Source organism: Tripterygium wilfordii, chromosome 3, assembly GCF_013401445.1.
Source record: "Tripterygium wilfordii isolate XIE 37 chromosome 3, ASM1340144v1, whole genome shotgun sequence".
NCBI classification, from domain to species: Eukaryota; Viridiplantae; Streptophyta; class Magnoliopsida; order Celastrales; family Celastraceae; genus Tripterygium; species Tripterygium wilfordii.
In genome coordinates, this window is record NC_052234.1 from 11162375 (window position 1) to 11176584 (window position 14210).

Below are 14210 nucleotides of genomic sequence, written 5' to 3' on the forward strand. Positions count from 1 at the left end.
GCGCTTGACGGGCCAGATCTTTTGGGCCCGTTGGCCCATAACCAGGTCTAGTAATAAGCAGAGATATATGATTATTATGTAAATCTTATTATTAATTTACATGGCAATATGGCATCATCCGCGCATAAGGCCAGAGAGGAGTGAAAAAGAGGAGGATACAGTTGGTGGGTTGTTTAAAATTCACTCTCCCACACATATAGGATGATAATGCTTCTGTTTGGTTTGTTTTCTATTTTATGTGTTTTTATTTTCTATTTATTTTTTATGTTTTTATTTACAGAGAATGATTTTTTTATTTTCTTTTTTCAAGTGATTTTCTGTTTTTTCTTCTTTTTCAAAATGACAATCAAACGTATCTTCTAGATTGTTTTATTTTTTTCGAAAAATTAAAATAAAAAATGCACCGACCCTCAGTGTTTTTTTTCTCTGATTCTTCGTTTCATTTATGACATTTCCCTCATGATTTGTTGAATTTATAAATCTAACAATATCTTATTTATATTTTTTCCAACTTATATCTTAATTATATTGCTACATTGGGAATATTGAGCATATCTTGTGACTTTGTACCTTGAAACCCCAACCACCATATCCTGTGAATTTATACATGTATCTATATCTTAATTATATTTCTGAATTGGGACCATAAATATATTTTTTTTATGTATATCTTAATTATTTATATATATATATATCTTTCTCTAAGAGAACTTCATGGCTTCCTTTAAATAATAACAATCAACTTCAAGGGAGAGTGTCTGAGAGAGAGAGAGAGACAAACTCAAAGTACGCTAGAACGTGACACACCACAGAGGCACAGATATGGGTCATGAGGCAGACGTGGTGATTGTGGGTGGTGGAATATGTGGGCTGGCCACTGCCCTTGCTCTCCACAGGTTTTCTTCTTATTCCAATTTTTGTCATCAATTCTGGGTCTTTCTTTTTCTTTTGCTATTTTGATAGATATATACGGTGAAACCTGGGACATTTGGCAGGAAAGGTATAAAGAGTGTGGTGTTGGAAAGATCAGATACATTGAGAGCAACAGGAGCTGCAATCATCGTCCATGCAAATGGATGGCGTGCGCTTGATCAGCTTGGCGTTGCCTCTGTGCTCAGACAAACTGCTTATCCCCTACACTCGTAACATAACATGACATCCTCCATTAATCTTGCAAAATCCACACACATATAGCATACCGTAGACGACATAGATACATATCTTTAATCGCTTATTGTAAAGTATAAAACTATAATTACACATCGGTCTCGCTTAACCAAGTGGCTTATAAGTAAAGCACATACCCACTCACATTAACAACGCGTTTTCTAGATCTAAATACCTAACAAAACCTTGTGAGTCCGATGTTTTCATATGAATGAACCGGTATTAATGCTTGAACAAAACTTTTATGGATCCGATGTTTCCATAATGAATCGATATTGTTAGTGTGTTTGGGTTGAAAATTTCAAAGAATAATAATTAGGAATACGAGGATGAATACATAAATTTACGAGGATCATCCTTCTCTATGAACTGTAGATTATGAGTATATTTACATGACCTGCAGGGTGCAATTTATACCAGTCCATGATGACAACATTGGCAAGCGCAAGGTAAAGCCTTATGGGTGAGTAATTTACTTATGGATTCAATTATAGCTAAATCTATATATAAAGCATCCTATAGGTATAGTTATGCTTATCAATAAACACATATGAAATCGTTGGACTATATGATTCGTTAGAAAAGGGAACCAAAGCCACTTTTTTATGCATAAACTGAATTAGTATTAGTTATTGGTTGGATTTATTTGGGACATTTACCATTGAGTAATTTAATTATTAGTCTTTTTCTTCCATGGAGTTTTTCCATTATTCATAAAATTCCATGTTTTAAAAAAAATCAAATATATATATATAAAGCATCATGTATGATAATGGAGTTGTTTGGATGACTAAAATCATGGACAGGGAAGAAGAGTTGCGATGTTTGAAAAGAACGGATCTAATTAAAGTTTTCGCCGATAATTTGGCCCCAAACACTGTACGATTGGGATGCCAAGTGGAGTCAATCAAATTGGATCCTATAACTTCTTTCCCAGTTCTTCAACTTCATGATGGAAGCACACTCAAGGCCAAGGTATATACTACATAGTACCCTTTTCACTTCTATTAATAATTTCTCCCTGCAACTTGTGATTGTCATGGAGTTGGTGATCAATCAGGTTGTGATTGGATGTGATGGTGTGAACTCTGTGATTGCAAACATGTTTGAGCTACATCCTACTAGGGTTTCCCCAGCATGCGTGGCAAGAGGATTCACAAATTATCCAGATTGTCATGGATTTGAAAAAGGGGTACTCATATTCAGACATGACAATGTCCAATTAGGACGAATGCCAATCACTGACAAGTTGGCTTATTGGTTTCTAGTAAGAGAATGGACTTCTCAAGGTAACTAAACAATCTTTTATGCTCACGACCAGACACTATATATATATATAGAGTTGTTTTGTTTCTGAGATATGTAGCATCCTTGTTATGAACAGATTCAGTGGTTTCAAGAGATCAAGCACTAATCAGAGAGTCAACAATGCAGTCACTTAAGGGTTTCCCAACTGATGCATTGGAGATGATAAAGAGAAGTGACTTGGACTCGTTACGTTTCACGGGCTTGAAATATCGAGCACCGTGGGACTTACTACGAGGACAGTTCCGAAAAGGAACTGTAGCACTTGCCGGAGATGCAATGCACGCAATGTGTCCATTCATTGCTCAAGGAGGCTCAGCCTCATTAGAAGATTCAGTTGTGCTTGCTAGATGCATATCAGGGAAGATGTGCAAGAGCAGAGTTGATATAGAGGAAGCACTTGATCAATATGTGAAAGAAAGAAGGATGAGAGTGTTCTGTCTGTCTTTCGAAACATACCTTGTGGGGATGATGAATTACGGTCGGTTTGCGCTGGCTAGAGTTTTAGGCATCATACTCCTGGCTATCCTCTTCAGAGATTCATTTGGCCACACCCACTTTCACTGTGGCCAACTCTAAACTGTCTAAATTTGGGTGTTGTATTTCTAAAGCGGTCAGCTTCTTTTTAAGTCTAAATTTGTGTCACAGTACTTATTTGTTAATCAAGATGTGCACCTCCCTTGAACTCATCTTTTCTTCATTTTGTTTGCCTTAAGTAGCATGTTCACGAATTGATATCTTCAAAAAAATAGATCCAGTTAGCTACTTCAAATGACAGCTAAAGGTTTACCATGAGTTTTATAGAATGGGGGTCTTAAGAAGTGTCAAAAGGCAAGGAACCAAAGATAAAACAGCTCCACAATTATCAAAAAGCCAAATATGAGTCAGAAATACTACTTAAACTAATTAACAGTTGACTGAAAGCTCAAAACATAGGTTCTGCCAATTCAGAAGTATGGCATCAACAGATTAGATCAATGGCCAGTTTATCAAAATATCCCATCTATTTACATAACCCAAAAGGTAGAAAGCACCTTTCAGTTGTGCATCAAAATATAGCTACCTCTACGTCAGACGAACAAGTGCTTAAACTCCCCGCTTGCAAGTTGGCAGAGCTGATTGTAGCTATTAGTGTCTGCCAAGATAAAACATATAAATAATCAAGATTTTCAGAAGCCACAGAAAGTATACACCTATTGACAAAACATGTGTAGACAGAAGAACTTTGTAGATATGACAGAAGAAATATCGTTTTGAGCTAGACATTTCTTGCAAGAATCAAAAGGAAATGCACCATCAAAACTATTAAACTTGTCTAACAAAAACTAAACCAAGGCTGCACAAGATGTGTCTTAATGAAGCATCTAAACAAATAAGAAATTGGAGTTTTCTGCATGAAGTATGGAAATCTTGAGTCATCTGAAGATCAGCGACTGAAAAATAAATGTACCCCCCCAAAATGTTTCACAGCACATGAGCTCATGCTAAGTGCTGACAACAGAAGAGCTTGTACTTACCGTGCCATTTTTAAAAGAACAAAATAAATGCATATTATAATGAAAAGGGCGATGAAGTAGCTCAAAACACCATCAGGGACAATTTTAATAAAAGGAGCAAAATATCATACCAAATGTGTCCCCAAAATTGGTCCAAATGTCAGCTCGGATGGACTTCTCACTATCAGCAATTCCAATGACTTCAACAAAGGTTGAAAGAGGAATAGAGGAAGGGGAGCCTTTGACAACTAGTTCCAGGTTATCTGTGGATTTTCCAAATACAGCTCCACGTTCAGATTGCAGAACCTGAATCACCGTCCGTACCCTTCGTCCCACATACATACGCAGGAGTCCCCCATTGACAAAGACAGCAGGATTAGATGTATCCATATCCTGGGGAAAAAAATGAGGATGCCCTTGTTTTGCTGCTCTAGATAGCCAGAAAATATAGAAGCTATAAAACAAAGAGACTAACTAGCTTTTACAGGCACCACTATGCTATAAAGAGTATAAAAAGTGCATGCTTGTTTGCCTTCTGTTATTGTGAGGTCCAAGGCTCCAAGCACCTCACCTCATGTCCAAGTCGCAATTAAGGGTTTCAAAGCATTGGGTTATGTACTTGTGTATAGCAGATAGTCTGATAAACAATAGTGAAAATAATAGGAGCAAATCCTCAAGTTCCTACAACACTGTAAATCTTATCACTTGTTCAGACCATCGATTGTACATAGCTTTTACATATGCAGAGTGTCCTATTGGTACATCTCCGGCTGCTGTAACATATTTGTTCAGCATCATCACCTCATCCCTATCTATCACCCATGTATACCAAGCCTTGTTGCATATTACCAAACGAGGTTTCATGTTTAGTTTTACGGCATGCCTCTATATTACCCATTCATAAAACTATGCGCACAAGCATAATTATCAGAACAATCATAACAGACATGACAATGGCATTTAAGAAAACTGAAATGAATTTTCAAATGTAAACGCAATGATTTTTGAAACACCTCATGCAAACCATCCAGAGCAGACTGATGTCCCAGAAATTCCCCTACTGAGACTTTCACTTCAAATATAAGAAAATCAGCTATAATATCATGCAGGCATTGTTTCAAACAACATAAGAGATACCGCGAAACGTCTAAATTATCCTTTACCAAATATTCCTTCCTCAGAGTTTTAAGCAAACGACCCTTCAACTCGTATTCGCCATTAAACTTGCCTCTTCATGGCTATAGCTTATAATATAGATAGCCCAGAAAACAAAATCAAAGGGCGGGAGCCTCATCATATGGCGAAGGTCACGAATTCATACCTTGAAGGAGCTAAGAAATGGCGACCAAACTTTTCAAACTTATCTACAGTGGAGATTTTAGGTAGAAATAAAAAGAGATGAAAACTGTCGAAAACCAAATCGATTTGCTAGGGTTTCTAACCTTACCGCGGTGTCTAGAAGAAGAAAGGGTGAGATCCAGAAAAAGCGAGGAAATTCGCGGCTACTTTTCTTTGAGGGCGCTAAACTCTGAAATTCTACGCTCAATTGGGGTTTCTTTTCAAAACAAAATTAGAACCGGTGGGGAGCAGGCGCACTGCGCACACAACTCACGTGGTCCTACTCCACGAGTTAAGCTAAATGGGCCGCCATGGTTCAATGGGCGGACCACATTCCCATAATATTTGTCATTCATGGGCTCGAGAAAGGGATCAATGGGCCCGAGTAAAAAAGGGTTCAATGGGCCTGTGCTCTTCTCAGTTCTCCAAGCGAGGCACGAGAACTTTCTTACTCTATTAGGGCATAATTTGCCATTTTCCCCCCAAATTGTGATTTAACTTTTTTGTTTATCAATTTTTTTTGGCTAAATTAAATTGTGATTTAACCTTTTGTTTATCATTCCTTTGCGGAACTAGGCGTAATCATTTTCTTATTTGACTCGGCCAAGTAACAGAATTACGTAAATTTCTAAATACTTGACCATAGACAGGAATTCATGGTTACAAAGCAAATAAGAATTAAGGTTGTTGGTTTCATGCTTTATTTATCACAAACTAGTTTTACAAAAGAAAGTAGCAACTACCCCATGTCTCTCAACTTCCACAACAAATAATCTCCTGGAAGTAATGAGTTTCTTCATTCTTGTATGGGCATAGCAGATTAAGGCATGTAAATAGGAGTAACCGAAAAGACAAAAAGAAGAAATTACAAGTAGTTGTTATAATGAGTCAGGGGAATAGGGGGGACTCAATTCCATTGCTCTCATTTCTCTCTCAATTTCTTGGTAATGGCAAAGGCAGCACCAGCCACAGCCACAATCACTGCTGAAACCATGATTGCTGACTTCAGTTTCTGCATTGCATCCCTCTTTTGCCTTTCTTTCTCCTTTTGGTTTGCCTCACATTTTGCCTTCGAGGGAAAAAAAATCAGCATCTCATTGTCTTAATTTTGTACAAAGCAAATTAATATATTAAGGCTTCTAATCATATCATAGTAAGAAAAAATTATCATTCTAATTAAATAATCAGGGTTTAGAATTGGATCATTATTATCAAACCTGTACATAATTTCTTATCCAAAAAAAAATAAAATATATATATATATACATAATTTGTGATCCTCTGCATAAATACACAAATCCAGAATTGGGGATTATAATTTTACTTTTTTTATGCACAAAATCTACTTCAGCTATACATGCAAAATAACCAGTTTTCCCGAGAAAGAGATAGTTCTTCAATTTCAACATACAAAGCGCACGCAATTGATTAAGATCAAAGTTTATCAATAAACAGCATGCAAATGGGTTTTAAAAAAAACCAAAAAATCTCTAAAACCAAAATTATTCTGCCAATTAGGTACTAAACAAATTATGGTATCTATTATTTTCTGGATTGAAAACATATTTTTATAGTAAAAAAATGGATATATGGATACCTTGATCTCTTTTGAGGCAGCAATGTCAGATGATACCGAATCAACTTCAACCCTCTGGTTGTGTCCAGGATGCAATTCTTTATCAACATCAGCAGCTGGAAACGAAGCATCATCAGAACTCGCCATTTTTTCCTGTCTGAAAAAAACCCTTTTTTTCTTTCTGGTTCTCAACCTCTGTGTATTTTTCAGCTACGGAAGAAGAGAAAAAGGAAAAAGACATGCTTGTTTTTTAATTATATAAAAAAGAATAGGTCTTTCACACGTGGTGACAGACCAGGATAGCTCCATGACACTTGTTAGCAGACCAGATTGAGATTGTGTGTGTTTGTTATTGTTTCATGGGTTCATGGGTCTCAACGACCCCCTCCTTGTTCTCAAACTGCACCGAATCTTCTGTTTCTTCCTGTCCATAGAAGTTTAACTACACCAGGAATTTTTTGGATATTTACAATTGACCGTTGATCCCTTGATCGTATATTTTATTTTACAAGCAACAGGAAAACCACAATTTGGACAATGATTTGTCAGGAGTGAGAGTGAGAGTGATCGTATTTTTGGATAAAAAAAATGACAAGTTTCCATGACAAAGGCTTGGATGTTCATCTGTTCAACAAACTTGTCTGAATTCATGGGTTGAAAGAATCTATCACAAGAAACTACAGACTTTTTGTTGATGAACCATCACTCTAAAGTTTAAACAACTCTACACTTCTTCTCACCAGTATCGAAATGGATAAAACATCAACAAAATGACATTTTCGTTCTCTAAAAATAATGCGTGGTGTTTCTTCCACAAACAATTCTCCAGTTTTAAGTATTTTAATGGCATCACTGACTAGAAAATCAGATAAAAAGTGCCGCATCCATGACAAACAAGAAAGACTTCTTGCTGCTCATTCAAACTTGAGACTCTGACTTCATGAGTTACCGAATCATCAGTAACAATTTTGGTGGCCGCCCAGAATTTGTCAACCTAGTTTTCATTGCAGTGGTGACCAGCAAGTTCTCTAGTTCTTAGACCCAAACCCGCGAGGAGAGGGCCTTGTTGATGCTGTGTCTACAAATTGCCTCCTTGATGGTGATCTTCTTTTCCTCCTTGCGGTGCCAGGAGGAGCCTGATACAGAACAAGGCCCATCATAAGCTTAGATTACATCTAAATATATACAGACAGCAAGGGAAGCGGCATATCGCTATTTGCACGGCAGGGATTAGGGCAAGTTCTAGAGTTCCTCAAACATCCAAAGTAGTTTACTTCAACAATATTATTATATCATACGTGGTCCTATCAAGTCCAATATAGAGAAGTCCTGTCCATCATAGCTTATGTGAAGCAGCAATACCATGCTCACATGCAAATTTTGTCATGTCATGCCAGAAAGGCTCAAAGATTTTCCAGTCCTTTTTCCTAAGCAAATGGAAGCTAAACACAAGGACCAATCCAGATTTTACCTTGTCATTCTCGAACAATCCACCTAACATTCAAAGCCAGGAACGTTACACTAATAACATGTGAACACTACTTGTTCACATATATATTATGAACTAATTTGAACTATAAACAGAGCTTGGCCAAAAAAGGCGTATGATTAAGAGTGAGCTTTTATCTTAAATTCTGTAGAATAATATTGATAAAAAGCCAACATGTATATGTACAGAATGAAGATGAAAGGACAAACATCATGAGTAGATATGAACACGTTCGGTGCAGTGCAGATACTTAAATTAGCATATCCTAAGCAGAGGGTGCCTAAAATATCCTTGTAATCGATGGATGCAAAAACTTGAAAATAGCGGAATGGAATAAATGCTTACAAAATATGCATGCATGTATAAGCAATTGATTCACCTTTTGTTCAGATTTAAGTGCATCTTCAAGATTGCTTAGAGCAGGGATGGATCCACCTTCCATCACTCCCATTAAATTCTTCATACGAACGAGCATTTGGAAGAGTTGAGCAACGAGTTGGCTCACCTAATATCGCTTTCATAAGTTAAATCCAATATGGAAGTATATATTATATAGCTTATATTTGATTATATAAAAGATAGAACACTACTTTCATTAAAGATGATAAGATGTGTTTGTGTACATGAGAAATTACATCAGATAACAATCATGTGTACCTGTTGCTCTGTTTTGCCAGAATCCTGAGCTACTCTTTTCCTCCGGACAGGAGATTCTGCCAACAATTCTGGCTTTTCCCTTTCCTCTGCAAGATGTCAGCAACAATTAGAGAGGTTTCACAGTAAATGAAAAATAAAGGACGAAAAAACAAATGAGCACCTTACTCCACAGTTGAATACTAAAACATATTTTCTATGGAATTTAAGGGACACAAATAAAACATCATTCCCTTTATGCTGTCTGCTTTGCCAGAATTTAAAGCAATAGTTTCGTAGCTTCGCTCCAGGAAGGAGTGCTGTTAGAGGATAATAGACTCTGAATAGGGGGGGTGAATGTCATCCCGCATGCTATCCATTGACCTATCCACAAATGCTTTTTATTCATAAAATACGATCTTTACTAGGAAGCAAACAATAGTTTAGTCAAATATGGTAGGTGCACTTTAATTTCTCTCTCAGAAAGTAAAAATAGTTTCAATTAATAAAGAAGAAAAGACCAGGTGTCATTGCTTCAATCATCCCTTCCATTATCTTTAAACTCTTCTCTGCTTCTCGAACTTGTGCAGGAGTAACCTGTTAGAAGACACATATTGGAGAATTAATCACAGATCCTTTCCATCATAAACAATCAATATTAAGAATATAACAGCATTGTAGGATAATGTCACGTTTCAGGTTCATGGGATGAAAACTAAAACGACCACAACAAATGACCCTGTAATATGGTACCAACCACATATCCATCTCAGAGAACGACATATCATGCCACTAGCAAAATAACAACATAAACTTGAATACCTTTCCCATGCCAGGGATCATTCCAATAACACGAGTCATTGAGCCCATACGTGCGACGGCACGTGTTTGCTTTAGGAAATCGTTGAAGTCAAAATTTGCACTCATTATCTTCTTTTGCAATTCTTCAGCATCTTCTTGGCGCATCTAGGTAGACAGCCCACATAAGAACCAAATGATAGAACACTCATTCAAAGGGTAATGGAATATAAAGAAACTTACCACTTCTTGTGCCTTCTCTACAAATGATAGAACATCTCCCATTCCCAAGATGCGTCCGGCCATACGATCGGGGTAAAAAGGTTCAAGATCCTCCATCCGTTCTCCCCGACCTACAAGCTTGATTGGCTTTCCAGAAACCTGTCACCATTAGAATATTAACTAGTTGAATGATATCCATAAAAATAGAAGCCAAAACAAAATATGATTATCCCAGAGAAGACGATTGCCAACATGCTGTTCAAGAAGTAGAAATATTGAGGGAAGTAACTTTAACATTAGGGTCCGTGTTCTTCAAAGGGTCAAACCCCTAATTTAGGGTAGTTTGGATGGCACATCATAATTTATAATATAACTTTATTCGCTATAACTTCAAATTCTGCATCACATGAGATGTAAATGAAGCTCAAACCAACACATGAATTTAAACTGAATAACAGAATTGATTATAACCTGTAAAAACAAAATTGTTAGGGTTGCGCATAAAGCATAAATTCTTCCTCTACAAAAAGCATGAGTTGATTTCCTGAAAGAGCACTTGCACTCTCAAAGACAAGAGGACATCAAAACTTATCCCATAAACTAGTTTAATGGGGTTCATCCTTTGGGCTTATCAAGCACCATCACTGAACCGATTTGTTATCCCGGGTCATCAAAGTTTTTATGTAGCCCAAATAGTTTCTCCAAACCCATGAAGCCGCACAGTTTCTCGTATGGAAAATTATCATAGGCCATCATCAGAAGAACAGTCTATAATATATTGAAGGGAATTTGATGCCAATGTCAATGGTCTAATATTTTTCGGGGCACCACACAAATCACAAAACTTAATTGAAGGAGGTACACAAAGTTCTTTTTTTTCAAGAATCCTGCGATATAACATTATATGAAGAGAACCTAAGGCAACAAGACAAACCTCTTTAACACTCAAAGCTGCACCACCTCGGGAATCCCCATCTAGCTTTGTCAATATAGCACCTGTAATTCCGATCTCAAGATTGAATGTTGTTACCAAGGCTGCAAATATCATCAGAAAACGTCATTACTTTTTTTTGTTCCCTCATTCGTCCAGTCATCATCAGTATTAATCAGTATCTAAAATCAAATACACGAGTCAAAAACCATATGAAGGCACAAAACTATGGATCGAATTGGTGATCCTGACCTTAAAATGGAACAGTCCAACCTAACAGTAGGTTAGGCCTGCTATCATGATTACAGATAGAAAAGGAAGTTAAGTGTAGCCTGACAGCAATTCTTTTTTAGTACAAGATGTACAGATCCTATACCCTTTTCTTTAAAGTTCAAAGGGCATGTGCATATATTTCTCTCATCGGCACAGCAGCATAGAAGATAAAGGTAAAGAAATGAGTGGGCACATGAGGAGTCAAAATAAGGCAACATCTTAGGTTTCCATTACCATCAACATGAAGAAAGTAAGGGCCAGTAACATAAAATTCATTATTTTTGTTTTACTCATTTAAAAAAAAAAAAAAAAAAAAAGGTCTACATACCTGCTGCTTCTTGGCCAGTCATTGCATCCACGACAAGCAAAACCTCTGTTGGATTCAGCACCTTCTTCACCTCTTTCAACTCATCCATCATGGATTTATCTATCTGTTTGAAAATATAGAAATTCAAAGAAAAGAAAGGTAACACCGACCATAGAAAAGATTAAAAAAAAAAAAGAATTACCTGCAGTCTACCAGCAGTATCCATTATGACTATATTTATGTTCTTCCTTTTAGCCTCTTCTAAGGCTTGCCTGGCAATTTCTGAAGGTTTAACCTCTGTCCCCGCAGTATAAACAGGCACACCAACCTTTCACAAGTTCAATTTGAAAGAGCATGAAAGAAGATCATCTCATTCTCTAAGCAATAACAATTTATGGGGTGAAACGTGGAAGTGTATTAGCATTTTTAACAAAAATGAAATGCTCTGATATGCTGAAAGCAAATAAGGAGATAACTGACATACATCTGACAAAGGATTAGCCTGATGTTGAAGTATAAAATACCTGTTCTCCCAAAATTACAAGTTGGTCAATAGCAGCAGGCCTGTACACATCTCCAGCAACAAGCATACAATTCTTTCCCTGCAATCATATCACAGTCTCAATAGATCAACCAAATTGCAGACTTAGAAACTTACACTACATGCATCAACTGCATTGAGAAGAAAGAAGAGTGTTTCTAAAAGTTCACCTGTTTCTTAAGATAATTAGCCAACTTGGCACAAACAGTTGTCTTTCCAACTCCTTGTAGACCAGCTAATAGAATAACGGTGGGGCCAGATTTTGCAAAACTTAATTCAGACACCTCTCCACCCATCAATTTCACTAGCTCCTCATGTACAATCTGCAAGAACGACACTCATAAAAGAGGTTCAAAATAGAAAACCAAGATTTCATTCACTTTCATTTTAGACACTCTGTCCTCATTGCAAAACAGAATAGAGAAGAAAAATAACAATAGAAGAATGCATAGGATATGCAGACCAGTGAAGCCAGCTGCAAGCATGTAACACATGACCGTTTCCCTTATATAAAATCACCAAAACACTGCATATTTAAGAATTTTATCAATCTCTAACAAACAAATCCAATATAATCCTACCAGAATACTGAATACCTCTCCATAATAAAGCATTTAAAATGCAAACTAAGAGATAATATAATCACAAAGTAGTTTGTTTTCTAATGGGACATGCACTTATTGGATTGCAATTTCACACCTTAACCAATTGTTGATCGGGTCTCACTCCTCGAATCAGACCAACCCCAACAGCCTGGTCACTAACGGCTTGAACAAATCTTCTAACAACAGGAAGGCTCACCTGTCAACAAAAGCAACCAATCTATGTCAAATTTCAGGATGAAAAATCCATGATATTTAACTTTGGGAATAGCTCCTCTCTCTCACTTCAAAATTAAAAATCATGAATGATCATATTGTAATGATATTCAACATTATGTTTAGGTTGAAATACTAAGAAAATGATCATGTAGTCCAACGTTTGATTTTGATTTAAATCCGAAGATGATTTTACAAAATAAGTCGATTTGTCTTTGCTGGGGTGAGATATCATTTTTTTCCAGTTAATTTAGTTATTAAAATTCATTATGCACAACATGCAATTCATATTTGTGTCGTGACATAAAAATTATTTACTAAATTCAAAGTAACAGATATTAGTCAAGAAGAGCCAATCCTTGCAGTAGAAACTTACTTACATCTGCTTCCAGAAGAGCCCTCCTAATGTCTCGCATTGGCTCCACAATGTTTTCCTTGGTCAAAACCTCTAACGCACAAGCAATTCACCAAAATCAGAATCCAAGTTCACAAGAAAGCCCCCTCGGGCTTTGTAGTTTTTGTAGTGTAACATACAGTTGTAATAGGCATAGCGCCCATCGGCAACACAAACAACGAAAGAATAGATAATAGATTCAAACGTAGAGGGATAAAGTAACACAAAGAAGAAGCAAACCTTCTCCTTTGAGCTTGTTCCAAGCCGTCTCGAGGCCGCTCGTCAACTGCCCAAACATTTCTGCCCTCACTACACTGCGCATATTCTTTCTACGATTAACAGTCTTCGAATTCACCCATCCGCATACCTCTCTCTGTCAGCAAGCGAACACAAACCAATCAAATTCAATCGCACATTCCAAAAGCATCCAAAGTAAATAATGAATGTACACATGCGAGAAGAATTCATTTCACTTCACTTACAGTGAACAGGTTACTGCAAGATAGAGAACTAGCGTTGCTCGAGCCAGTCCACGAAGAGCTAAACTTAGTCGAATTTACGGCGCAGTTGGGCCAGTAGAAGGCTTTGTTCGTCGACGGAGGATGAGATTTCGCAGAAAATTGGCTGGAAACAACGGTCGAATAATGCACTGCCTCCATTTCCGGAGTGATTTGGGAGCTCTAAATATCTCGAGCCCCGATATCCGTTATCTTTATCTTGTTCTATCTATTGAGTAGCAATAACATACCCCAACCACCATCGTAACAGGTTTGTTCTGCTGTTGTGTGACTTACATGTGTCAAAAAAAGTCTTCTTTGGTTTCCAAAACGCGCCGTTTTCTCTCTGTCACGCAAAATCGCCTTCCCGCTCGCGATCGAGTCGCTGAACGCACCGTTTAATCTTCCACCCGCCAAAACACCTC

The 14210-nt window shown here is 37.2% G+C and overlaps 4 protein-coding genes across 8 annotated transcripts; 1 reads left to right on the top strand and 3 right to left on the bottom strand.

Moving 5' to 3' along the window:
* The first annotated feature begins 822 nt into the window (after positions 1 to 822).
* On the top strand, positions 823 to 3162 carry LOC119995647 (monooxygenase 1-like). The gene is made up of 6 exons (XM_038842152.1): positions 823 to 896; positions 996 to 1142; positions 1571 to 1630; positions 1974 to 2142; positions 2228 to 2456; positions 2552 to 3162. The coding sequence occupies exons 1-6, from the start codon at positions 823 to 825 to the stop codon at positions 3049 to 3051; spliced, it is 1179 nt and encodes a 392-aa protein (XP_038698080.1). The 3' UTR covers positions 3052 to 3162.
* A 152-nt stretch (positions 3163 to 3314) lies between these two features.
* Positions 3315 to 5557, bottom strand: LOC119995176 (replication protein A 14 kDa subunit A). Of its 5 annotated transcripts, none has more exons than XM_038841590.1 (3): positions 5416 to 5557; positions 4100 to 4361; positions 3315 to 3607 (listed from the first exon to the last, which is right to left on the bottom strand). In XM_038841590.1, exons 2-3 carry the CDS (start codon positions 4356 to 4358, stop codon positions 3543 to 3545), a joined length of 324 nt encoding a protein of 107 aa, XP_038697518.1. In that variant the 5' UTR covers positions 4359 to 4361; positions 5416 to 5557; the 3' UTR covers positions 3315 to 3542. The 5 variants fall into 5 exon arrangements, with proteins under 5 accessions (XP_038697518.1, XP_038697519.1, XP_038697517.1 ...); XM_038841591.1 differs by having other exon boundaries at positions 5411 to 5545; XM_038841589.1 differs by having other exon boundaries at positions 5290 to 5419.
* A 421-nt stretch (positions 5558 to 5978) lies between these two features.
* Positions 5979 to 7118, bottom strand: LOC119995350. Its single transcript, XM_038841824.1, has 2 exons — positions 6904 to 7118; positions 5979 to 6375 (listed from the first exon to the last, which is right to left on the bottom strand). The coding sequence occupies exons 1-2, from the start codon at positions 7027 to 7029 to the stop codon at positions 6229 to 6231; spliced, it is 273 nt and encodes a 90-aa protein (XP_038697752.1). The 5' UTR covers positions 7030 to 7118; the 3' UTR covers positions 5979 to 6228.
* A 366-nt stretch (positions 7119 to 7484) lies between these two features.
* On the bottom strand, positions 7485 to 13989 carry LOC119985111 (signal recognition particle 54 kDa protein, chloroplastic). Its single transcript, XM_038829287.1, has 15 exons — positions 13771 to 13989; positions 13529 to 13661; positions 13275 to 13342; positions 12776 to 12877; positions 12247 to 12399; positions 12060 to 12137; positions 11738 to 11863; positions 11557 to 11659; positions 10959 to 11059; positions 10046 to 10183; positions 9827 to 9970; positions 9526 to 9601; positions 9029 to 9114; positions 8751 to 8876; positions 7485 to 8018 (listed from the first exon to the last, which is right to left on the bottom strand). The coding sequence occupies exons 1-15, from the start codon at positions 13945 to 13947 to the stop codon at positions 7911 to 7913; spliced, it is 1719 nt and encodes a 572-aa protein (XP_038685215.1). The 5' UTR covers positions 13948 to 13989; the 3' UTR covers positions 7485 to 7910.
* Between the last annotated feature and the right edge of the window lie 221 nt (positions 13990 to 14210).